General features: G+C 45.5%; 1 protein-coding gene across 2 annotated transcripts in view; it reads right to left on the reverse strand.

Annotated features, from left to right (window-relative positions):
* Positions 1 to 24390, reverse strand: part of RNFT2 (ring finger protein, transmembrane 2) — a 594232-nt gene that overhangs the window by 482777 nt on the left and 87065 nt on the right. For both annotated transcript variants that reach the window (XM_069619214.1, XM_069619215.1), the window contains one exon: positions 3881 to 3939. In XM_069619214.1, the coding sequence (XP_069475315.1) occupies positions 3881 to 3927 (47 nt within the window). In that variant the 5' untranslated portion in view covers positions 3928 to 3939. The remainder of the gene's footprint in view (positions 1 to 3880; positions 3940 to 24390) is intronic.

Here is a 24390-nt window from a genome sequence, read left to right on the forward strand (position 1 = left end):
CCCTTTCCTCCTCACCTTTAGTCTTTCGTTGGGAGTCTGATTTCTTCCTTCCTTTCCGATTGGTCTTCTCTTTTTTGTGTAGATACGGACGGCCACGGAAGGACGCCACTGTGCCACTGAGTTAGTGGGCGGTGGTCGATCCCCCGGGACCGTCGGGGTTGGGGAAAAAGCCAGAAGCACAAAAAAACCCCAAGAAGGATGATGCGATGGCTGAAGACAAGGACTGTATCCAAATGGAGGCAAACTGGACACGGAATGGTGAAGGGCAGAGAACCCCGCACGAAAAATGGAACAAAAATGCTCCGGTATGCACATAGAAAAGGACCGAAGGAAAATCAAGAGAGGAACAGGAAGCAGAAAGAAAAGGAGAAAAACTAAACGGGGCAAGGTAAGTAACAACGGCAAAAGGTAAGGGCAGGAGAAAGAGAACAACACGAGAGAAGAACTGAACGGGATATGGAGGGGAGGAGCGGATGGTAGAATTACAAGAAAGAAAGCAACCAGCAGGAGAAAACTGGAAAGCAGCGGTATGTGCAAAGAGCAATGATACGGAGCGGTGCAACGAAGGAGGAAACCTAGAAAGTTGCAACGCGTCCGTCACCCGGAAGTAGCTGGCTAGAAGACGGATGCAAGCAAAGGAGCTAGACCAGTAACTGACCCTGGAGGAAGACGTAATGGAAGAGCATGGCGCCGCCATTCCAGCTATCCCATATGCACAAACTCATCAGCTGTGAGCTTTTGAACGAAGAAAAGAGCTGAAACTGATGAGAATAAGGAGGCGGAGCCTAAACGCAACGATACGCTGCATCGACCAAGTCAGCTGTGTGGGAATCTGACTGTGGCATATTGAAGAGAAACCGACACGATCGAGGAGGCGGGGGCTGACCACTGCAATACAAGGAACCGTGAGTTGTATCAGACAAAACAGCTTATTGAAAGCTGACAGAGGCGTAGTATCTGAAACGAAACAAAGAGGGAGGAACTTGGAACTGCAAAGCATGAGAGTCGGTTACGTCTTTGCAGAAGAGAGGTGAAACTGACGTCTTCTGTTAGTGAACGAGTTATGCTAAAATGCTAAAGCTGAAATTGTTTCATCACCTACACTCCCTTCGCTCTATTATACATAGCCTCATGCGCTCACTCCTTATAAATTTCCAGGGACTACAGAATTCTAGAGAAACAAAAAGAGCAAACCATTGGAGCCTATGATGAACGTTTTATCTGATTAAAGGCCCGAGATGATAAATGGGAGGTGGAAGATGTTGGCTTGAAATATAATTTCTACTTGGTGAAGGAATCACACAATGTTGCATAATTGAGAAGAGACAATTCTTTTAGTGAGAAACTAAAGAGTTCTTCTGAGTCGCTCGTCGCTCTCAGTTCTAACTGCTGGAGTATCTATGCAGAATTGGGAAGAAACCATCAGCTGGTGTATCCTTTTTCTTCAAGAGTAATAAATTCCTAAATAAAGTTGAGTTAAATAAGTTACCTTGTTTCCGTGTACTCTTATTCCCACAAAAGGTGTGACATTTGTGACAGTGACGTAGACGAATTTGAAAAAAGGACGTCAAAATTGGCCCTCCATTTCCTCACAGGTTGGTTAAACTTAATTACGGCCTGCATCCCACTTTCTGAAACCATTAGAGTAACTTGTGTGGTCTGTTGGAGGGAACTTCATGAACGCTTTCACTAAGAGAATGCAGCAGGATTGTCTCTTAACACACCAGTCTTGTATGACCGGAGTGTAGGATAAATGTAGGTCAAAAAAAGTAGAAAAGAGATAGCCCTGAGTGCGAATGGAGGAGTTCAGACAACTTGCGGCACGCAAGGGCACCCAGTACTGTGCACCCTCCAGCTGATTCAATCTGGTTACAGGTCTATCCAATGATCTGGGGCATTACATCATAATGTTCTACAGATTAGTGCGAAAACCTTTCTGCCATATCAACACAGACCTTTTCTTTGTAAACATGCACATCTAACTATATTTTAAAAGGCAGGATTGAGCTAGAACAGTATACGAGTTGTCCTAAAGCCAGGTGAGAATCGCGATGTGGCATATTTCCTTGCCCAAGTCCGCATTATACTTTTGTTCTTGGTTTTCTCTTCAACGAACAATTTCCGCACAAAGAACAATTTCCTCCTGTTTGGGGCTGCAAAAACAAAGCTGTCTTGGATTTGTCACCAATTAGTAACCATTGTGAATTAATGTTCTGATAAGTATCCCAAGATCACAATGCCATTTAAATTTTAATTTAAGCCATCTGTATTATTTGGTCATGAAAAACAGACAATATCACATTTCCTATCAGACAGGAGCACCTGTTCCTTGTATCAAAGGTTGATCACGCCACAGACTATAAAAGGCATAAAATAACTTTGCGGGCAGGTATACATCGTTCATATCAAACCCTACAATAAAAGATTTATGGACGCCCCTGGAACCTGAGATGGTTGTCAAAGTGGTGACTGTTATATACATGGGGAGGAGAAGTGGCAGGGCCAGAAGCAAACTCTTGGGATAAAAGCTTCTTAAAGACAGTACATTGCAGGATACCGAATGTAAGCCATAACAGTGGAGGCATGATTGGTACAGTGAACAGTCTTGGAGCTATGGATGCTAGATCCTGCGAAGAGCGCCCTCTAGAAAGAACTGATGCATAGACAGAATAGATGACCTACAGAACTGTTCACTTGTGCCCCTGAGCATATTGAGTAGGAATGATACCTTGTAGGCATCTTGGACACATGAAACAGTATTCAGTACAGAAGATTCAATGATGAGGTCCTTCAAGCTAAGTTTCAAGGTTCAGCCTCAAAAGGGCATAACATTTGCGAGACTGCAGCTGCACAAATATTCACAACGCTACAGTCAGTACCAGCATGGTATGGAGAGCATGATCTAGGCAGCTTTAGGCCGTTACTGGACTGCAGTGGCATAGGAGGAACTGGAAAAATAACTTTGAAAAGTGGCCAAAACTCAGGCTCTGCTGGAAGTACCATTGGGGATCCAACAATGACCTTTAAATCCCAAATATCCAGAAGTATGTAAAACAAAAAACAGTATTCTTCAGCAAAGAGTGGTAGCTCAGGACATGCAACTGTACATGAGTGAGAACTGTACACTAAAAACAAAAAGTGGGCACAAGCTATTAGTGAGCAATATTTATAGCGCAGTACAAGGATAAGCATTCTCTAGGCACCAGGGACATAGTGGTGATAATTCTGCGACAAGTACAGGGCGTTTCAAAGATAAGATTATCCCTAGAAGTTTAGAACAACTTATGTTTTTCCTGAGGAGTTGCAAGTTAGCAGAGAAAGTAAGCTGTAGCGCAGAATACTGGAAAGATTGGTGCAAAACAAAGTGCCATTTTAGCAGAGAGTTTAAAAGTAGGCTTGGTGAGCACAAGACATTCTGATAATCTGGCGTATTAGGAATATATAGATGGCCTACTCTGTGGTCCACAGTCGTAAAAAACGGTGGTCGGTTGTCTGTCCTTTATGAAGATGAATAAGCAGAGGGTGGAGGTAGAGAGGGTGAGAGAAAGATACAAAGAAAGCGTGTAAGAGGATCCACATGGAAAAAGAGCAAGAAAAGTGTGTGCCAGACAGTAAGGGCATAAGCGAAAATCAAACAAGGCAGTGAAGCTGACCAGGCATTTGGGTGGTCGGGCTCTGGGCACAGGTAAGGCTGCGCATGGGGGACTGTTTCTTATTTGCTCCGCCTTAGGCACACAATACAGTACTGCAGGCAGGATATTGTGCACCCCATGAGTTAAGGAGGAGAACTGGAAAGGAAGACTAGATCATTCAGCTGATGGAGGAGATGGAAGAGCGTTCTCGCAGTATGCTATATGGGAAGTCTCCAGCATGCACTCACCTCTCTGGGGGAAGACTCTCTGTGATGCTGCTGTGACGTCTCTGCATTTTCTAACAAACCTTAAAATAAAACAGCATGTTAGCGGAAACCACAGCTGAAGTTATACAGAATGTTAAATATTTTACAAAGAAGTGTGATGTCAAAAATGTGAGGCAGACCACGTTGTAAAGATTTCTCAACAAATGACATTTTATTAGAACATTAGGTTGGATAAACGCCTCACTATCCCTGCCTTGACGAGGATTTCCCTGCCTAAAATAGACTAAAGGAAACACTGTAACAACGGCTATCTGTCCCTCACACTTAAAACATACAACAAATAAACAAGGAAATACATGCCAGTTCAAAACAATAATGAGCGAGTACATAAACTAACCAAAGTCTCTTTTCAGAACCTGGGTGAACTCCCCCTCCCCAGGTTTGTTTTATAAGTGATTCTACTTCACAGTTCAAATAGAAAATACAAGGAAATCCTGATTCGCAACCAAGTTCGAAAATAGTCTGATGTAAATTCAACTTGTCAACAGAAAGTTCCAACACATATATTATATTAGTCAGGATGATTTGCCACTTCAACTCCTCCAGAAAATATTACCTGTCCTCAACAGCCTTGCTTGGCCTTTCCCCCAGTACTACCAAAACAAATACTGTCTCTGTTAGGACCACCTTGTAGCCCTTCTCCAACTTACACTTGGCCTGCTTCCTTGCCAGGCCTATTACAAAAGGGTTTCCATTGGGGTATACTCAAATGCCCAAACAGTTTTTTCTCAAAAGTGCTTTGGATATTCAAATGTCAACTGACAAGAGATAACGGCTTCACAGTATTCAACAACTGACAGCTTTAAGAGTCAACACCCTTTTAGGGAAGATAAGGTTCACATACATACTCTTCACTTTTCTGTAAATTATTTTCCTTTTCTTCTGAATACTTGTGCCCCAGAAGGGTAGCTTTTCCACCTTGCTGGTTTCCTCACTTCACAAACGGCCAAAGACTGACAAGGATAGGCTCTCCTTTTACCTCTCCCCTGGTTTTCACAAACTGTGGGTCTCCCAAGGTGTACCAGATGTTCTATACAATATGGGCACTTAGTTTCAGATTGTAAATCCCTTGGATTAGCCCCCTTCTGCTGCTTGTAATATTGGCCGGATTGGGTTGGTCTCATTTCCAGCCTCTCTTGACTTGGGTAATGCTTATTGACACCAACTCTTCATAAAGTTGACCCACAGTTGGTTGGGTTTCCCAAAAACTCCCACTTTCAAGAGTACAGTAATTTGGCTTTTGTTCATTAAGTCTTAGCTGCTTTTCCCCAGCTAATGATGCACCAATAGCTTGGGAACTGCTTTTACTCTGCTGCGAGTACTGCTTTTGTTTAAATAATGTACAATATTCAAAATCAGCATGTGAGTTACTTGTATTCACACACTTGTTCTGCTGCTTCACGTGTGCCTCTCACTCGCACGCCTGCTTACCATCTGTGAGCAGGGACAGAGTGCTCCGGGGTCACTAACCGGTCTCGACGTGCGCCTCTGCTCTCCTCGTGCTCTGCAGGACTTCTGCTGTTCTGGCTCTTCTCGATGCAGCAAATCTTTCCGGTAAGCCTGCTTTCCTTCGCGCCACTTCCAATTGGAGCGCCACTGGCACTGCCATGAGGCTTACTGTTGCACGCCAGCCACCCCTAACAGCCTCCTGCACGCTTTCTGCTCTGCAGCCTCTGCAGAACAGGTCACAAGTGGGAAAGCCTTCCTTCTGCACGCTTTCCGCTGCACAACCTCTACACTTCAGTCTTCTGGGGAAACTGGCCCTCTCAGGACCGACAGCTGGAATCTGCCCTGCAATGGTCCCAGCGTCCTCTCCGTTCTCTCGCCAGCTTCTGTTTGGGCTGCCAACTCGAACCACGCGCTTACTGCTTCTGTCTTCCTCTGCTCTTCACTAGCAGAGTCAGCTCCCTCTCTATAGCTTGCACCTGAAGGGAGCTTTGAGGACTCAGTTTCCCTAATGTGTGGGTCATCTACCCTAATGATCTGCCCATCCTGCTACATTGTGCCTCTTCAGCCCTCTTCCTCGTCCCAGTATTTAGGGAATTCTGGGACCTGAAGTCCCTAAAGGCAAAATTAGGTTTTCTTACTCCTGTTCTACTTTCAAGCTCCAATTTGTTCCTGCTAAGATTCTTCAAAGGAATTTTATTAGAATGAGTCATTAATCCTGATTGTACAGAAAAAGGCAATTTTTTTTTACACTGTTATTCCTGACTTTTTACTGCCTCCTTGTGTGTAAGAGAAGTTCTTAGTTTTATAGGTTTCCCAAACTTTTAGAAGGATTTCGATTTCTTTCCAAGTCCAGGAAAGTATCAGGGGGTTTACAGATGTTAGTTACAATAAGCCATTACAGACTTTGGTACGACTGAATCATCCTCTGTAAAGGATGATGAATACTATGTCTTGTCCCAAGGATTCCTCTCACCACCTTGTGTGCCCTTTCTCCTCCCAGCGGATCCTCCCGCAGAGCACCCCCCCACCCCTCCCAAGGTCAGGATCAGGATCAGGTAGCATCTGCCTTTCCCTGGCCACATGGGAGGAGACTTTAGGCAGGGAATTAGTGAGGCAGGTGCTTTCAAGGGAGCCATGATACTGACAAGGGTCTGTGCCACAAAACTGGTTCACTGCTTCCCCAGCTTCTAAATAATGGCAACATGTGAAGAGACTACTTTTATTGATAAACCATGCAACCTAAGATTCACCTTGCCAAGGCAGTAGACACTATTTATTAAGGGACATCAAAAAAGTCAACACACCAGTGCCAAGTGCTCTATATCCTATGTATGGAAGGCATGGTAGTATGATATGATAAGTCATTTATAACGAGCCTGTACACAAGTGTTTCTAGGCACAATAGAAGTAGACGCAGACACAATGGATACAAGTTTCGAAAACCTTCATTTAATAATTTAGTTGGGTTGGTAGAATGCCCAACAAGTCCCAACTCTAGAATGGGAGTAGTAATCTCGACCATTAGACAAATAACAAACACGTCCAAGTCAGTCTAGTCAAATAAAAAGGCCTACACTAAGAAAACCTAACCTTGCCCTCCTCAAAATGACAAATGTGTTAAGGGAAAACAAAAAGGAAAATAGTGTCTGAAAATAAATGTCAGAATGGTTTCAGTGAAAACTCCCTTCCCCAACAATCAGGCCCACAGGGTCTAGAGAGTTTCTTAAAAAGGAAAGGTGGATGGCACAATTCTATACCTTTTGCACACTTTGGCTGGTTGGTACAGTTTAACAGTTCAATCTTGGGCTTCAAACTTCTGGTAGTTCAATCACTTCCATAGGCTTCTTAAAATCAATACTCAGTTCACTTTCACTTTCTCAATTTCTTACAATTCTGCACTGGGTTCTCTCTGCCGGGATCAAGCCTGTCTCTTCTTCGTGGGGTTCCCTTCCCCACGTTTAATATTGGGTATCTTTTCACTGTCCAAGACTATCGAAACTGCAAGGATTTTACATAGACCTCTGCATGACCACTTCAACCTCTCTTTCAACAATTCTTCAATTCACAACCTTTCCTTTGTAACACCAATGCTTCTTGGTGCTTGTAGTTCTTATTTTCTTTAGTTGGCCCTTTTCAAAGTTCATATACTTTGCCCTATTGGCATATTCAGAGTTCACATACTTCGCTTTCCTCTTATTCAACTTTCTCTCCTTATCGCAGTTACTTTCTTTCTTTTTGTTCCCGCTGTAATATCTTTCAACTATCATAACATTTCACAGAGACTTTTGAATGTTCAACTTCCCCTCGCAGGACTTCTCTACCACTTTGTATCTTTTTCTTTTACAATTGACCTTTTCCATTTGCGTTTTATCACACATGCACCACCTTCAACTTTCAGATTACAGTCGCTTTAGCGTTTAACACAAACCAGAAATTTGTTGCCTTTGATAACTCACTGGTCGTGTTAATTGGTTTTCTCATCTTATTCATGCAGCAGCCAAGGCGGTTAGCAACGTCTCCTCTGCTCTTCCCCAACACCACCGTTCCCCCCAGTAGGGTCATGGGCCGCTTTCTGGCAACTTGAAGATTTCTTTCCTATGCTCACTTGGTTCCGGTGTGGGAACGCGTACGGCTTTCCGAAAGTGTGGAATTCTCACCTGGCTCTCTCTGGTTCCTTGCAACTGCCGATCAGCCTTCCAACTTCCACAGCCTGGTTTACATCAGCCCCGAAAGAGCTGTTCCTTCTTGTACCCAGACTTGCTCAGAGTGTGCCTGTGCATGCCACCTTTTATCCTCACAGGGAGTGTTAACAAGTGGCAGGTGTGCACTGTGAGGACTACGTGCCTGACTCTGCCTGCCCTCACTACCGGGACATAGTCAATGCAAGTCAGAAGAGGTAATAATTCCTCATCTTCCTCAGCTCAGTACTGTTGTCAATATAAAGTGGGTAGGAATTATGGGAGCTGTAGTTTCCCATAAAATAAGCAGGGATAGGGGTTTGATGAAAAAGGGTTTGTGGAAAAAGGGGGGTACCATGTCTCACCATTTGGTGCTTCTCACCCACTCCCCGAGGACCCCCTACTCAGGTGATTCCCCCCCCACCCCTGCTTGTCCACCCCCAGGGTTGAGATCCAAAAGCAACAGCCTTTCCCTGGCCACCTGAGTACGGGATCCCCGGGGACTAGGTTGTGAAACACCCTCTGGTTTTTCACACATACGCGATATCTTGCACCAGTCCGGTCTTTTCCCTCTGGATGCTAAGACCTGTAGTCTCTTAAGTATAAGGAGAAACACAAAGCTACAACTCCCACAATACAAAGTGAAAATCCATGACCTGCACATTGTGCCACACATAACATAGGGCCACTTGGGCAAGGTACATACATTGGTTGTTGTACCCTAACTAATTATCCTACTCGGTGGTTTGCTTCCTGCAACTATTACTCATCAACATCTTTTTCTGGGATTTTTAGATTGTGATCACAATTGCACCCACTACGAATTATCCACTTTACCTGTCATTCCTTATCCCTTCCTGAACCAAGCATGTCCAACGACTCACTCAACTACAACACCTCTAACTTGAAATAATCTGGTCTTTTCTATTGCATGTATACCCTTGAGCCATTTACATGTTCATCACATCTCTTAATTCCTCACGTTTCCAAAGATACAAATATTAAACAACAGGAATCTCTTAACAAAATTCAGAGTAAAGACTTTACTCAATCATGGAAAACCTACCCCCCTGATCAACAAATAGGATATAAAACTATCCAATCCAATTTGGACATGGATTTACAGAAGGATTAAGAGGGGTTTCCTTCCTCTCCTTTTGGCCTCTTGGATACTTTTTGATTCGGACTCTGATACTCCTTTCTGTCTCCTCCTCCAATATGGAAGGATTTACGAACTATCCCGCAAATTGATGATTGGATTTATGTATGTATGTTAAAGGTCGAAATGTCTCTTTCTATTTAACCAATAAAACATTAAAAGAAAAGGAAAAAAAAAAAAAAAAGAAAACTAAATGGGAGGATTCCCCAGTGATTTTACACACATTAATTCTTCTGCCAGTTAAACTCCTCCACGGAACACTGTATGTCAGCACCAGATAGGGGAGCCCACCTACGGGAGTAAGCAAGATGGGATGGCGCATCTCACAGGGGGGGGGGGGGGGGGAACAACTATAGTAAAGCCATGAATGAAGGCCTCACAGAGAAATGTGGGGTAGGGTTGTACTGTGTATGCTATCGGCCCAGGTAGTTTATGTATATTGCTACAAGATAGGGAGGATAACACATTTAGCAGGGATTCCCCTCAAGTTGGGCCTTGCCTGGGAAACATGCTCTGAACACATGATCTCCACACCACGGGTTAATGAGGAAGGAGTCAAAGCTCAGGCGGTGCGCCACGGGCAGACCGAAGCAGCCGAGACTGAACTATGTGATGTAATGACAGGGTGGAAAACCAATCCCACGGGCACTCGGGGGTAGAGGGGAAGTGGACCTGACCCCGAGAGCTGTTCACTTAGCTACAAATGCCTGTCGACAGGTAGATATGGGAATGGGCAAGCTGAACAGAGTGGCATTCCTGAGAAGACTAATCAAACAGTACGTTTCTGTGTCCCTGGAAGGTGGCCAGCCTTCAGAGTATCCACCACAAGGTTTGCGAAGGCCGTTATCCAGCTGGTGACGTGTGAAAGTCTACCTTCCTGCCAAAAGCAGAGTGCCTTGTGTTTCTTTCGCAATTGTGCTGACCAATGGCAGAATAATAAAGTCCCAGTGGTCAGCACAAATGTTATTTTTCCTTATTACAAACTGTTCCCGGGAGCGCATCATGGGGAGGTGATGAGCTGGGATACAGTTGATCTGTTTGCTCCAATCACGTTCTGCTAACATACATTTCGCTCTAAGAATATGACGTAGTTTAGCAAATGAGTTTCTTGGGAAATATAGAAAATATGAAGATTTTGAGCTGCAACTGTTTCTAATGCTTTGACCATTGTATTTGTAGTATAAACCAAATGGTCGCTGTATGCCCAGATGTTGGCTTTCATCAATCAGTTCCAGTCCACTGTTCTGTTTGATTTGTGCTCGCCCAGCTGTAAGAAACAGCATTGATTCCTGCCCAGTGTGTGCTCCTTTATGGATTACGATATTATATGGTGGGATCGAAGGAACACTGGTACATTTTTGGAGGCACCTGTGAGATCCTCAGTCCTCACAGTTAGCTGAGGGTTTCCAGACGGCTCTCTCAGTGGGCGCGGGTCCGGTGACCGCAGACCTGACCAACGCACATCACTGAGGAGGCCCTGCAGACGGCGAGTTCACAAAGGTCTGCCTGGTCCCAAATGCTGCTCGTATCAGTGGGAGGGATGAGCTTGAGTTGTAGGCTTGGTGCGGAGGGGACTCAAGGGTCTCTAGGGCATGAGTATAACCATGTAAGAACACACTGAATAGTGGTTTCGGGCCCATGGCAGGGGAGGGATGGATTTTGATGGTGTTTAGGATGGGAGGACGAAGTAGTATTAGTAATTAGTGCATATCACCCAATAGGGAGTGGACGTGTGTGCAGGCACACCTGCATTAAAGCGGGAGAGGTGCATAGCATGTGGCGAATCCCGTCAGACGGAAGTTGTGCGTAGTACCAGCGATTGTATAGTTGCGTCACTGAATATTTTCTGTTCTGGGGTATAGAGAGGGACACGCATGTGGTAGTTAGTCAACACCAGGAGGTACTTCATGTAAAATAGTGCCCTTGGCATTGTAGAGGCAGATGTGTGCAATTGGTGCGGAGGAGGCAATAAGCTTAATTTCTCTAAGATAAGGAACAGTGAGCCGATGGAGGGGGCCGTTGGATACTAACGAGTGAGTGGTCGGGCCTGTGGAGGGGGACAGCAGGATGAGTGGAGTACTTGGGTGAGCCTGTGGAGAGGGCCGGAGTGAACGCTGAGCTAGGTGAGATTGGGAGTGAGTGTATGTGTGACGGGAGAAAAGGGGGGAGAAGAGGAAAAGTGGGAAGGATGCAAAGGGCAACTGGGATAGAAAACGACAGGAGTTAGGGGAATGATGGCCCCCTGGATCACATGTGACGAAAATTGCCCCAGTATCGCGATAAAATATTAAAGTACAATTTTCAATGGGCCCAAAAGATGCAGGTCAGTGTTTCCATGCATAGCCCGGAGAGGGAGCTTTTGACAGCAAAATGACAGAAAATACGTTTTCGAATTTGTTAACAAAATACAAGGGCTCTGAGTTGAAAAGTAGACAAAACATATTGGAACTCTCGAAATTATATGAAGAGACAAGAGGGGAAACAATAAAAAAGGAGGAAGAGGAGGCTATGGGTGAGGGCGGACCGAGTTCTCCGGCCCCTGCTTATGGTGTCTATCCGCCATTACGACCTGCAGCGGGGTACACAAACCACCAGCAAGAAACTTCGGGAGGGGCCCACGTGAAAACAACAGGGGAAAAGGACAGATGCACGAAGGGAGGAAATGCACACAAGGGGAGAAGGGAAATACCTAGAGGACAAAGAAAAGAATACGCAACAGCAGGTGGATGCATTATTCAATGCAGCAGAGAGATTGATAGAGGAGGTGCGAAGGAAAAATATGGCAGATAAGGAGGAATGGTTATCAGGGAGAATAAAATTAAAACTGGACGATGAAGAGGAAGAAAAAAAAAATTAAAAAAAATATATTATATATATATATATATATATATATATATATATATATATATATATATATATATATATATATATATATATATATATATATATGGGACAAGGACGATGCAGCCTCAGATGAAGGGCTGCTAGGGGAAGTATGGAGTGATGGGGACAGCGACGAGTGGACACTGATAAAATGAAGAGGGGGCAGTGACGGAAGCAAAAAGGGACTGGCCCACCTCCTTCTGGAGTAGAGTTGGGAAGGGAAACCTGGGATTAACTCAGGCGATCAAAGGATGAAGAAGGATATGGATTGATTGATTGATATTTTATTTCTATCGCGCACTTACACAAGTGTTTCAGAGCGCGACAAGGAAAGGGAGGGGAACAGGGGAGAACAAAACAGCGATCTTACTAGGCCCAGTGACATTGCGAAAGTGCAAGTGCATGGGAGAGGGGGAGGGGAAAAGTGCATGGAAGGGGGGAGAAGTGGAAAGTGAGAAGCAGAGGAGAAACAGATAAATAACAATAAATAAATAAATAATAAAGGCAACAAACAGTGGTAATGCAGCCAGCAATTTTCAAGTGCTAGGTTTAAGGCAGCAGACAGGGTAGGTTTGATAAGTGCAGGAAGAAAAAGAGGGGGCTGTATGGGTACAGATACAGACCCCAGTGCAAAGACAAGAGTAATGCCAGTGCTACAGAAAGACATACACCATGTACCATGGCAGACTATGGACAGAGATAATCTAATAAGCAGCCTGTCCTCCCTCGTGGCAGGGGCCAGTAAATAGATACAGGCACTCGAGGAAAAAGATGGCAGGGGCGACACTGGCCATAGGGGACATGGAAAGTTTATTTGCAGCCATCAGAGGAGAGCAGGCAGACAAAATATGGAACCAGGCAGGGTACAAAGGGTGAAAATAAGCACAAATGCCCATGAGCACTGTTGAACACACGTCTTGGATGTTCTGAGAAGTATGTATCCCGACAGTTACGACCTAGGGGCAGTAATGGCCCACAAAATGAAAAGCAACGATGACCCAGCATAATATATAAAACGAGTGCAGGATCACTGGACACAAGAGACACGAAGGTCCTGGAATGAATGCATACACCTGTTTTATCACATATTGATAATGAGACTGCCAACAGAAGTACAGACATCATTAGATAATATTGTGGGGGCATCGAAGCGAAGGGCTGGCCAGAAATACAGGCACCGCTAGTGCACTATTGCAAACAAAAACAAGAAAGTGAGAGGTGGGCGGCCGAGAATGCTGCGAAAGCAGAAAATGAATCGATGCAAAAAAAGCTTGCAATGTATACCATAGAAGGGGCACTGCTTGTAACGGACGCTGCCACAGTGGCGCCCACCCCACATGGAGGGTTTCCAGCAGGACATGCGCCACAACCCGGGGCGTATGTGCCGCTGCAGTGTATGCATGGGGGGGTTCTTTCCCATGGGGGAGGGGATTGGGGGCTACCAGCAACGAGGAAGAGGAGGCTATAGACTGGTAGGATACAGGGTCTTAAGGCAATGTTTCATATGTCAAAACATGGGCACGTCGCTCGCACTTGACCTTTTGCACAACAAGCGATGGGACGCCAGTACAACATGCCGAACTACTTGGGCAGTTGATAAAGGCATTAAAAGTCCCGGTGGAAGTGGCAATAATAAAATGTGCAGCCCATACAGGTGGACAAGACCAAATATCTTTGGGTAACAAAATGGCTGACAGAGCAGCCAAAGAAGCAGCCTAGTTACCGGAGGGAAGCAGGGTACTCCAACGAGAGGACAAAAGAGGAAAACAAATGATGGCGGGGGAAAAGAGGAAAGGGCAGGAAAGAGAAGGAGGAGGAAAGTTTTAATGCAACACCAATTGTTCAGCTAATAGAATTACAAGGAGAGTCCCAGAAAAAAGAGAAGGACTTGTGGATACAAAGAGGGTGTTCTCTTTCCCAAACGGACTTAATATGGAGACAGAATAGAACGGGAAAACCAGTAATGCCTCGGATATTAATTAACCTAGCTCTCGAGCAATTGGATTTTCTGACTCGTGCATCCAAAGAAAATATAGCATTAGAGATAAGTGGGGGATGTTATGTACCAAATCTGCATGAGCAAGTGGCAGGGTTTATGGTGAACTGTGCAGTCTGTCAACAGTTTTTGTCCGGTCATACATTAATAACCATCCAAGGAACTAAACCGCGAGTGGAAGGGCCCTTCCGGCCCCTTCATGTAGACTATGTTGACATGTAAGAAAGATGCTTGTCTTAGGTCGTCTGTCCATTTTTCTGCGCTGGCTTGAGGCTGGGCCCTGTGCAAAGAACGATGTGAAATCTGCTGCCAAATTCCTGGTAAGGGAGGTGTTTCCAATATGGGGAATCTGTGATGAGATAAGTTTGGACAATGGCGAGCATTTCACCAACGACTTTTTGAAGATTTTACGCACCTCTTAGGGATAAAAAGCAAACTTTGCACAGTATACGTCTGCAGACGAACAGGATTATCGAAAGGCTCAACAGCTTGCTTAAAGGATGCTTAACAAAGCTAACCTCTTCTCTGTGCCAAAACTGGATTTCTTGCCTCCCCTTACTCTTTTTGGCCTTTGCAACTCACCCAGTGCGGGTCATCATTTGACTCTGCACAAAATTGTAACGGGTAGGAGGATGCATGCGCCTGTCCCTCGTGAGAAACCAGAGGGTGTCTCACCCGCTAGTCCCGGGGATCTCTCTCTCAGATAGCCAGGGCACAGGGATCGCCTTTGGTTCCAGACCCTCAGGGTGGACCAGTGCAGGAGGATCACCTGGGTGAAGGGTCTTCAGGGAGTGGTGGTGAAGCAGCCAATGGTGAGACGTGGTATTCCCCCTTTTTTTGTTCATCTATCCCATTCTATTTTGTATGATTTTCTGAAGTATCTACTCGCCTCACCCCCTTTTTACACAAACACTGCACAGAGGAAGAGGGGGACAGAGTAACCAGACTAACTCTCTCACATCGTACTGGAGATGTCCTGTTAAGTCGGGTCAGGTGCTTTACACTAAGTGCATACACCAAATACCAATTGCCTTTTATTTGTGTGAGGAGAGCTAACACCCAAAATGACACTGAGCAAGGCGGAACACAAGTACGAGCAGAACCTCTGGGACAAAGTCTCCTCTAAACAGGTGCTCCCCTGCTCCTCAAGAACCATCAAGAACAACATTGCCTCTTGCAACCACTCATTTGCCACTGGTTCCTTCCCTAAACCCCTCAAGCACTATCTGGTGCGCCCTCTCCTAAAAAAGCCATCTGCTGACCCTTCTCTATTACCCTTTTTTGGGCAAACTCATGGAGAAGCTGGTCATCCCCCAACTGACCTTCCACACCAAAGTGGCCGGCTGCCTCCATGACCACCAGTCCTGTGTTAGGGGATGGAAACTGCTCTCCTGAACACCTGTGAAGGCCTACTCTCCAACACTAACCCTGTTCTGATTCTCCTCGATCCCTCTTCTGCTTTTGACACAGTCAACCACTCCAACCTCAAACCGTCTCCATGATAACCTAGGCATCACGGACTGGGCCCAGGCATGTTGACCTCCTTCCTTTCAAACAGACCTTCACCAAGTGCAAATGGGCCCTTTTGTTTCCTCCACCTCACTCTCTACCTGTGGCATCCCTCAGGGCTCTATTATATTGCCATGGCTCTTCAACATCTACCTGGCCCCTCTGGCCCACCTGATCTCCACGTTCTCCCCTCATTTCCAGTGTTACGCAGACGACACACAGCACTAGCTGCCTTCCTCTACCTCCTCCTCCTCCCTCATACCAGACTGCCTGACTGCCACTCTCTGACCAGACGCCCTGGGTTCTCTCCCCTCAAACAACTGCGAGGCATAAAACCTTGCGATCATCTTTGACTCCTCTCTCTCCACATATCATGGGCCTTGCCAAGGAGTCCAATTTTTTTTACAACTCTTCTGGGGCATTCTACCTTTACTCACCTTCCCACAGAAGCTAAACGTCTCGAGAGCCCTGGTACTCTCTAGGCTTGACTACTGCAACAGCCTCTTCCTCAACCTGCCTCTTTCCCCCCTTTGCCCCTTCAACTAGTCCAGAATAGGACTGCAAGACTTATCCTTGTCCTCGTGCCCAGGGACTGCATCTCTCCACCCTGAAAATATCTCCACTGGCTCCCAGTGACTGCAAGGCTCAAAATCAAGACCCTTTGCATCATTCACAAGGCTGTCTGGTGCCTGGGACCTCTTTACATCCAGCTTTCCCTCCCTAAATACCTCCCGGCCAGAGTGCTCCGATGTTCTGGCTCCAATTCTCTGCAGGTCAAACGTTTCTCCAAGCAGAGAGTGTGCGGTAGATTAATTTCCTCGGCTGACCCCTCCCTCTGGAACGGCCTTGCCCCTCCCCAACCCCCTCAGACTTGAGTCGGATATTCTTAAGTTCCGGAAACTTCTCAAGACTTTCCTTTTCCCCTCTTCATTCCCTGTCCCCCCCTCCTTTGCAACCTCTAACTGCTGCTGTGACTGGGGCCTGGTTCCTTCAGAGTCATACAGGGGCCAGACTACACACTACCATACCCCCCAACCCCCTCCGAGCATCCTCTGTCAGCACTTGCCCTCAGGCTCCCTTCCCCAACTTAGTCCCTCCTGCACTTATCCCCCCCGCCGCCCCTTTTCCCATGGCACTTGCTGCCTTGGCCCGCCCAGCACTTGCCCGCCCTTACCCATCAGGGTACCCCACTCCTGCACTTCTCCATCTACCGCCTCCCCCTTACACTTACCACCTTGTCATGCACTTGCATGGTGGGATTGTCACAAGGATAATATTGTTCTACTTTTTGATTCCCATACCCCCACACCCCCATCTTGTCTTGTGGAGCCTGGAAGCACTTGTGTAGAGGCGCCATACAAATCTCCAATAAATAAAAATATACTGCAGATTGGGCCAACATGCATTTTTTGGGATTAGGGGACAGTCCTGCTTTTCTTAACATTATCACGATTGTGTAAAGGTGGTACAAACTATCTTCCCATGTCCTGCCATGTATCACAATGTCATCTATATAGGTTCTGCAAAATTCCACGAATGGCTGTAAGATTTTGTTTGTTAGTCTCTGGAGTGTTGCAGGAGCACCATGAAGCCAGAAAGGCAGGACTTTAAAATTAAACAACCCTATGGGAGTGGCAAAGGCAGTTTTCTCTTTATCAGGCCCATGCAAAGAAACTTGCCAATACCCTTTTGTGAGATCTATCGTTGAAAGGCAGATAGCATTACCCAGCCGGTCTATCAGATCGTTGATATGGGGCATTGGGTAAGCATCAAAGGCAGAGATGGCGTTCACCTTTCTAAATTCTATGCAGAACCTCCAACTTCCATCAGGTTTTGCCACCAACACGATGGGGAAGGACCAAGCACTATTAGAAGGTTTGAGGATGTTAGCTTCTAGCATGTTTTTAACTTCCTGAATGATGGTATCTTTCCTAGCCTCGGGTAACCGATAAGGTTGCAAGTGTACCACTTTGCCTAAGGGAGTGCGAATGTGATGATAAATACGCTTCGCTCTCACAGATTCCTCTCGGAACACATCAGGAAATTGTCGGATAAGGTCATACAAGTCTTGCTTTTGATTGTTAGTGAGGTCAAGGGAAATTAAGGCTTTGTTTTCTGTGTCTTCTGGTAAAAGACAGCATATTATAGCCTGGGACTCTGAAGGATTTTCCTTTAATACATTTACATGGTAGACTTGTGTTTTAAGACAGCGATCAGGTTGTGAGATCTTATAATTAATTGCCTTAACCATGCAAGTCTGGACTATAGATCTAACAGCCGTCATGTGTTCTTTCAACCTATTTGCAGTTTGGGAGAGTGGAATTGGAGCCTCCTCTCTCTTCCCCATGTTTCTCTCAACATATCCAGGCCATCCCGGGGTTCTCGTCCATAAAGGAGTTCAAATAGGGAAAATACTGTTGAGGCCTTAGGAGTATTCTAGACTGCAAACAAGGCCCAGGGTATCATTTGATCCCAGGTCTTACCACCCAGCCCAACTAATTTTCAGAGTATGGTTTTGAGGGTTTTATTAAATCTTTCCACCAGACCATCTGTTTGGGGATGATGCACAGATGTTCCGAGGGTGGTGATATGCAACAGTTGTTTAACTCCCCCACGCCCCCCCCCATATGCTTGCTCATGAAAGTAGAGCCCTGCTCAGTCAAAATCTCCTTGGGAAACCCTACTTGAGAGGAGAAGGGGAGCAGGCGTTTCAGCATTTGTTGTGTTGGCTCTCAGGGGAAAGGCCTCGGGATAACATGTGGCATAATCTACAATAAACAGAATGTATTTATTCCCCAGTTTGGAGGTTTCCAGGTGTCCCACAATGTCCATAGCAATCCGGAAAAATGGAACCTCAATTATTGGTAATGGTTTTAAGGAAACTGGTGGTGGCCTGTGTGTGCTAGTTTTCTGGCAGTTTATGCACACTTGAATGTAGTTAAATGTCAGCGTGAATTCTGGGCCAGTAAAGAGTTTTAGACTGTCCCAGATGGCCTCCCGTCAGATGTGAATGGGCCATCTCCAGGACCACCTGCTTGTGACTTTTAGTGACTACCAATTGTGCTTTTACCAGGCCGTCTGAAGTGGTATCTCATATATAAAGAAGTCCATGTTTCAAAAAGAAAAAGCGTCCCCCTTTCTCACGATCCTCTGGTTCCGATATCACTTGCAAAAATGCTTCAGCTAACAAGGGGTCATTTCTTTGGGCAAAGGCTAAGTCTGCAAGTGTCTTGGTCTCTTCCCCCTTAGTTTTACTGGGTTCAGGGTCGGGAGGGCCATCAAATGTCTCATCGGCCTCCCCAAAGCCTTGAGTTCCTCTATCTGTACTTTCCTTTCCGGATTGTTCCTTAAGCCCAGGAAACACTAAAGCAGCCCTTGAACAATTGTGTCCCCTTGATGGATTTGGACTGGGACGTTCGTGATTTTGTAACAATATCTTAACGCCCCCTCTAAAGTCTGTGACTATTACTCCCGCTAATACATCAATTCCAAACCTCCATGCCAGCCATGATTTGGGTCTAATGTATCAGGGGTGGAATTAGTATCAAATCAGTGGGTATCAGTCTTCTTTCACCTGGAGGAATAGTTTCACCCCTTGAAGCGCCTAGAAACACTGGTGTATAGGAATGTTATAAATGCCATATCATACCACTACAGATATCAAACCCGATAGAACTGTTGGGAGCTATTGAAGGGACTGATGCTGAGGCAATTAGCTTTTCAGAACCAACTTGTATCAGTTGAGCCACATCCTATTCCTAACACCAACTGTGAAGGTATCAGGAAGCAAGACAGCGAAGAGATTCAAAGTTCAAAATCAAATGGTTTATTAAATCAAAAGTCAGGATGTTTGAAGGCCTTACTTGGTCTATGCCAAGGTGGGATTTCCCTACCTGAATGAAAGGAAGGAAAGTCTGAGCTAAAGAAAAGAGTTCAGCTTAAAAGTCTATAAAACCTATCCTTGCCCTCACAACTAAACCTAAACAATGTATAGGAATGTCAATAATCAAAGAAATGGTGATCAAAACAAAGTTCAGAGCTTCTTCCAGCTCTTAGCTTCCTCTTCAGCTGTCCTTTCCCAAGTTCAAAACAGTTCCACAAATCCTTGGGGCCCCCTTCCCCAAGTTCAAGGCAATGCAGTTCCACACAATCACTGGGGTTCCCTTCCCCAAGTTCAAGGTAACCAAGTTCAAAGGAAAAGGGTCTGGAGGCTCCGTCCTTGCAGTTCCTCAAGTCTCAGACTCCCCTTCGCCCAAGACTTCATAGCAACTTGTACTTATTTCAGTCTCTCAATGTTCAACACAACTCCAGGTCAACTTGACCCTCCTTCGTGATTGCATCAACAGTTCACTTACAGTGCTCCTTCTTGGTTTGTTTCACAATGTCTCTGGCTTTCACAATTTTAGGACTCCCTGGTCTAGGCGCATTTGCCAGACCACACAGTATCACAGGTCATGCAACCAGGAACCCTAGGCTCTTCAGCCCACGCACATTTTCCAATTCACTTAGCTTTTCCTTGTTGGCCCCTTTGCTTTACATGCAGGTTCACACTCTCTTGGCTTCCCCTGGTTAGCCTCTTGGCTTTGTCACACATCCCATGCCAGTCTTGGGCCTTGATGCACTGTATCTATTCAGAAGGTTCACTCACTGGTGGTCTTAATGCCCACCTTTCTGTCATGCTCGTTCATATGTGTGCTCTTATTTAGTAGATTACTTTCGAATGGGCACTCTCCCTTTTAACTTTCATCAGCTAAAAGCTTTGCCTGCATGGTTTTCATTCAGTTCGATATTCAATATGGTAATTTAACTTTGTTTCAAGTTTTCATTCAATTTGATGCATACAGCACGTTGTTACTTATGCGTAGCCCCTAGGAGCACCCGGCTTTGAGTGTCATTTCCCTGCACTCACCAGTCCTCGGCATTCCTCTCCGGCGGCCTCGCTGCTTCCCTTCTGCAGCGCCAGCTGGCGGCCGGTCACTGAGATCCCCGCTCGCACTCAGGGTGCTTTCCTGCCCACACCGGCAGCTCCGCTCCTCCTCCATGGACACGGACGGCATCCCCTCTTCTTTCTTCCTTGTACGCAGCTCCAGCTGCTCTCTCCCAACCACGAAGGCTGCCACACCTGTGGAAGTCTGACAGCCCTACTTGCCCTGGGCTCCAAGGTTTCTGTACTGCTTAGGTTCAGAGTTGCTCTTCCTCTCCTGTTTTTCTGTTTGTCTTTTAGCAGAGCACCAATAAATATCCAAAAAGCTGAAAATGCCTTTTCCATTTAAAAATCTAGTGCAGCTTTACCATTGGGTGCTCCTTTTTAGATGTGTGCAAACCTTCTTTTGGCCATTAGGCTGGGAATTATAGACTTGGGTGTCTGTCTGACCAAATGCAGCACTTGCTTCAATGCAGAACACTGCATGCCATTACAAGTACAGGAGCCCATATGAGATGTGTGTTCTGATCCACCATTACGGGTATAGCAGCCTCGATGAGGTGTGTATTCTGAGCCATCACAGGTACAGCAGCCCTGATGAAGTGTGTGTTCTGAGCCATCACAGGTATACCAGCCCGATGAGGTGTGTGTTCTGAGCCATTACAAGTACAGCGTCCCTGAAGAGTTGTGTTCTGGGCAATAACAGGTATAGCAGCCCTGATGATTTGTGTGCTATGAGCCATTACAAGTAGAGCATCCCGGTTGAAATGTGTGGGTTCTGAATCACTGAACATTTAGTAGTCCTTTTGATAAGTTGAAAGTTAAGTCAACTGTGTTACAATTGAATGTTACCAGCATTTTATATGCATATCTCTGATGCAGACTCATTAACTCACTATTAACAGGATTTGAACTAACAGGTTACACACAAATCTCTGCAGCAGGGTTATTGACCCACTGAGATGCCTTTCCCAACAGGCTGTGGACACTGAAAGGCACATAGGGTTAGGGCACTGGCAGTTCCATGTGAGGCGCGCCTGACATAGATGGCTTGTCAAAAGCTGTAAGCTTGTTTGGACTATCTTACATTAGTCAGGAGATTCATAATGAGGCTTTGAAATATGCTCGATTTTTGGCAGTGGGACTCAGTAATCGGACATGGGAGAAGCAGAAGTTTTGAAAAGCACAAGACCGAGTAGAAGGGATTGAAGTATGTGACAGCAATGCCATCTTCTCACAATGTCGGAGGTTGGCGGGAAGAGCTCAGACACTGTTCTTGCTCTGTAATTTAGCTCGCTGCAGAAAATGCCAACACATGTTCGTGCTTTCTTAACAGCAGCTCTGTTAAGAAATGCAGGTACTGTCCCAAAACATAGTCCTGCCAAGAAATGTGGGCATGATGCAGTCAGCTTTGCTGTGAATATATGGCATTGTGCTATGACATGCGTACGGTATACCAGCTCCATTGATAAATTAGGCTACTTTGCCTGAATACATAGCAGTCCTGTTGAGAGGTACAGGTACAAACTGTGCCACTGAAAATATATACAGCACTGCTTCTACATGTAGCCATTATACCTCCTTGCGGTGGGTGGTCAGAAAGGGAGTTAAAGTTCAGACCACGTGCCTAGCTATGCAATTGGTGTGCTTCTTTGATGAAGAAAACAAAGTATGAAATGCCCATGCTGCTGCAACTCTGCTGCCCCTATTAAAGCCAATTAAGCAGAAATGCAACCCTTGTTTAAGACAATTTTCATTTTACACAATACTACTTGTGTTCTAAAACAAAGTGTAAAGCATGTTCATGATTCAAGATGATTTCATAACACTGTAACCTACATAATGCAGGCAGTTGAACAAAGTGAACAAAACAGAAATTCCCTTTTTCATTACCCAGAAAGTATTATCTTGATAGAAACATTAACAGAGGAGAGTGTTAAAAAAAATCTAACAGGACTCATCCCATCTTTCAAGGATCTGTGTCGATTTCTAAAGAGCAAGGCTGTCACCAGTGAGCTCCATCATTTATGGGGGTGCTGCCATAAATAGCCTGTCTAAGTGGTGCGCAAGGAAGAATTAAAAGGGCTGCATTGGCAAGATTTATGTGCGTACAAAGGCTTGATACGCACCTTATCTGGAGGGCTTATAGAAGTATTAATTAGTAAACCTTCAAACTCCCATGCTGCCGGCCCCAACAGCCTGTCTAATGTGTTGATGAAAATTAATGTTAAATGATGGGCTCAGTGGTGGTCACCGGTCCATGCCAAAATCATGGAAACTGTCTACAGATTCCCATCTACAAAAAGGGCACCAAGAGTAATCCGAGCAGTTACTGGGCAGTATCGCTATTGGAATTTATTTTGCTTCCATTGTGTTGGGTGGGTTGGAAACTTGGGCGGTCTCTATTTGCCACCTTCAAATATATCAAACAGTGTTCCATAGGGTTTAAGAATTAGTGACAAGGCGTGCACACTGTTGCCAGTCAAGTTTTCCTGCATTAGCTTCTCCTCCAAACACACGTTTTCATGACTCCATCAATCTTCAGGGAGGCTGTGTTTCTTTACTTTTTTTAGGCGTGTCTTCATTTCCTTTTCAAGTTTAGCAGGTTAATTGACTATAGTGTCTCTAAGGATTCTGGTACTTGTATTTTTCGCACTTAATTTTTCTTGCAGGTGGCTGGAAACAACTCCCTCCATAGCACAGTTCTTCCCCTTGATGGGGGGGGGGGGGAGACGGAAAGCCATGTTCATGTCTCTGCATTGTAAGGCATGATGGCCCTGGTGCTGCACCCCTTTGAGCCTGGGACTCCTGGAACAATGTTTAAGAATTAATGACAAGGCGCGCACTCTGTGCCAGTAAAGTTTTCCTGCATTAGCTTCTCCTCCAAAAAGGGAAAGGCAGCAGCAGCAGGGCCATCATGCCTTACATTGGAGAGCCACAACCATGGCTTTCCCCCTCCCCCCCATCAAGGAGAAGATGCGTGTTATGGAGGGAGTTGTTACAGCAAAATCAAGTGCGAAAAATACAAGTACCAGAATCCTCAGAGCCAATTAACTTGGCACACCTGAAAAAGAAATGCAGACCTGCCTGAAATAAAGAAACTCAGCCTCCCTGAAGATTGATCAAGTCATTTAAACGTGCGTTAGGAGGAGAAGCTAAAGACTGGTAACAGAGTGCCTGCCTTTACATCTTTAAATAGGGTTCCATAGGGGTCTAGCAACATCTCTGAACGGTTTGATTGTTAGATGCCTGCAAGAGAATTCAAGGGAAAAAAGGGAGCTACGACGATTTTTGCGGCTACTATTGACTACTCACAGGCTTTCTCTCCGTCAATCGATTGTTGCTTTGGTCAAAATTGTTAACCTGTGTGAAGCAAGTGGCAACGGGCGGGCCATTCTTTTGGATCCCAACCCTGGGGGGCGGACAAGTGAGGGAGGACCACCTGAGTTGGGATTCCTTGGGGAATGGAAAGAGGGTACCTGAGGGCAAGACATGGTATTCCTCCCTTCTTGATAGTGACCTACCCTCCTGCCTTTGTGGGCTATTGTCAGTACTATTCTCTTAACCTCTGTAAAGACCCTGAACATACTGAAACGAAGAAGAGGAAGTCAAGATGACTGCAACTTTCTCATGAGAAACACCACAATGGTACTGGGACGAGGAAGATGCAGACTAAGGCACACCAAGTTCCCCAATGGATATGTCCCACTAAGGGAGCCAGGCAGGGTCAGGCAATTGATTTAAACTACGCCCACCTGCAGCCTGTTAAACTACTCAGATGGATATAAAAAGGAACACACATTTTTGGCAAAAAGAGCAAGTTGGATGGAAAGCAGGAGAGGCAGCAGAGCCATAGCTGCCCAAACCAAGGCC

This window comes from Ambystoma mexicanum, chromosome 10 (genome assembly GCF_040938575.1).
Source record: "Ambystoma mexicanum isolate Mex_15411 chromosome 10, UKY_AmexF1_1, whole genome shotgun sequence".
Classification (NCBI taxonomy): Eukaryota; Metazoa; Chordata; class Amphibia; order Caudata; family Ambystomatidae; genus Ambystoma; species Ambystoma mexicanum.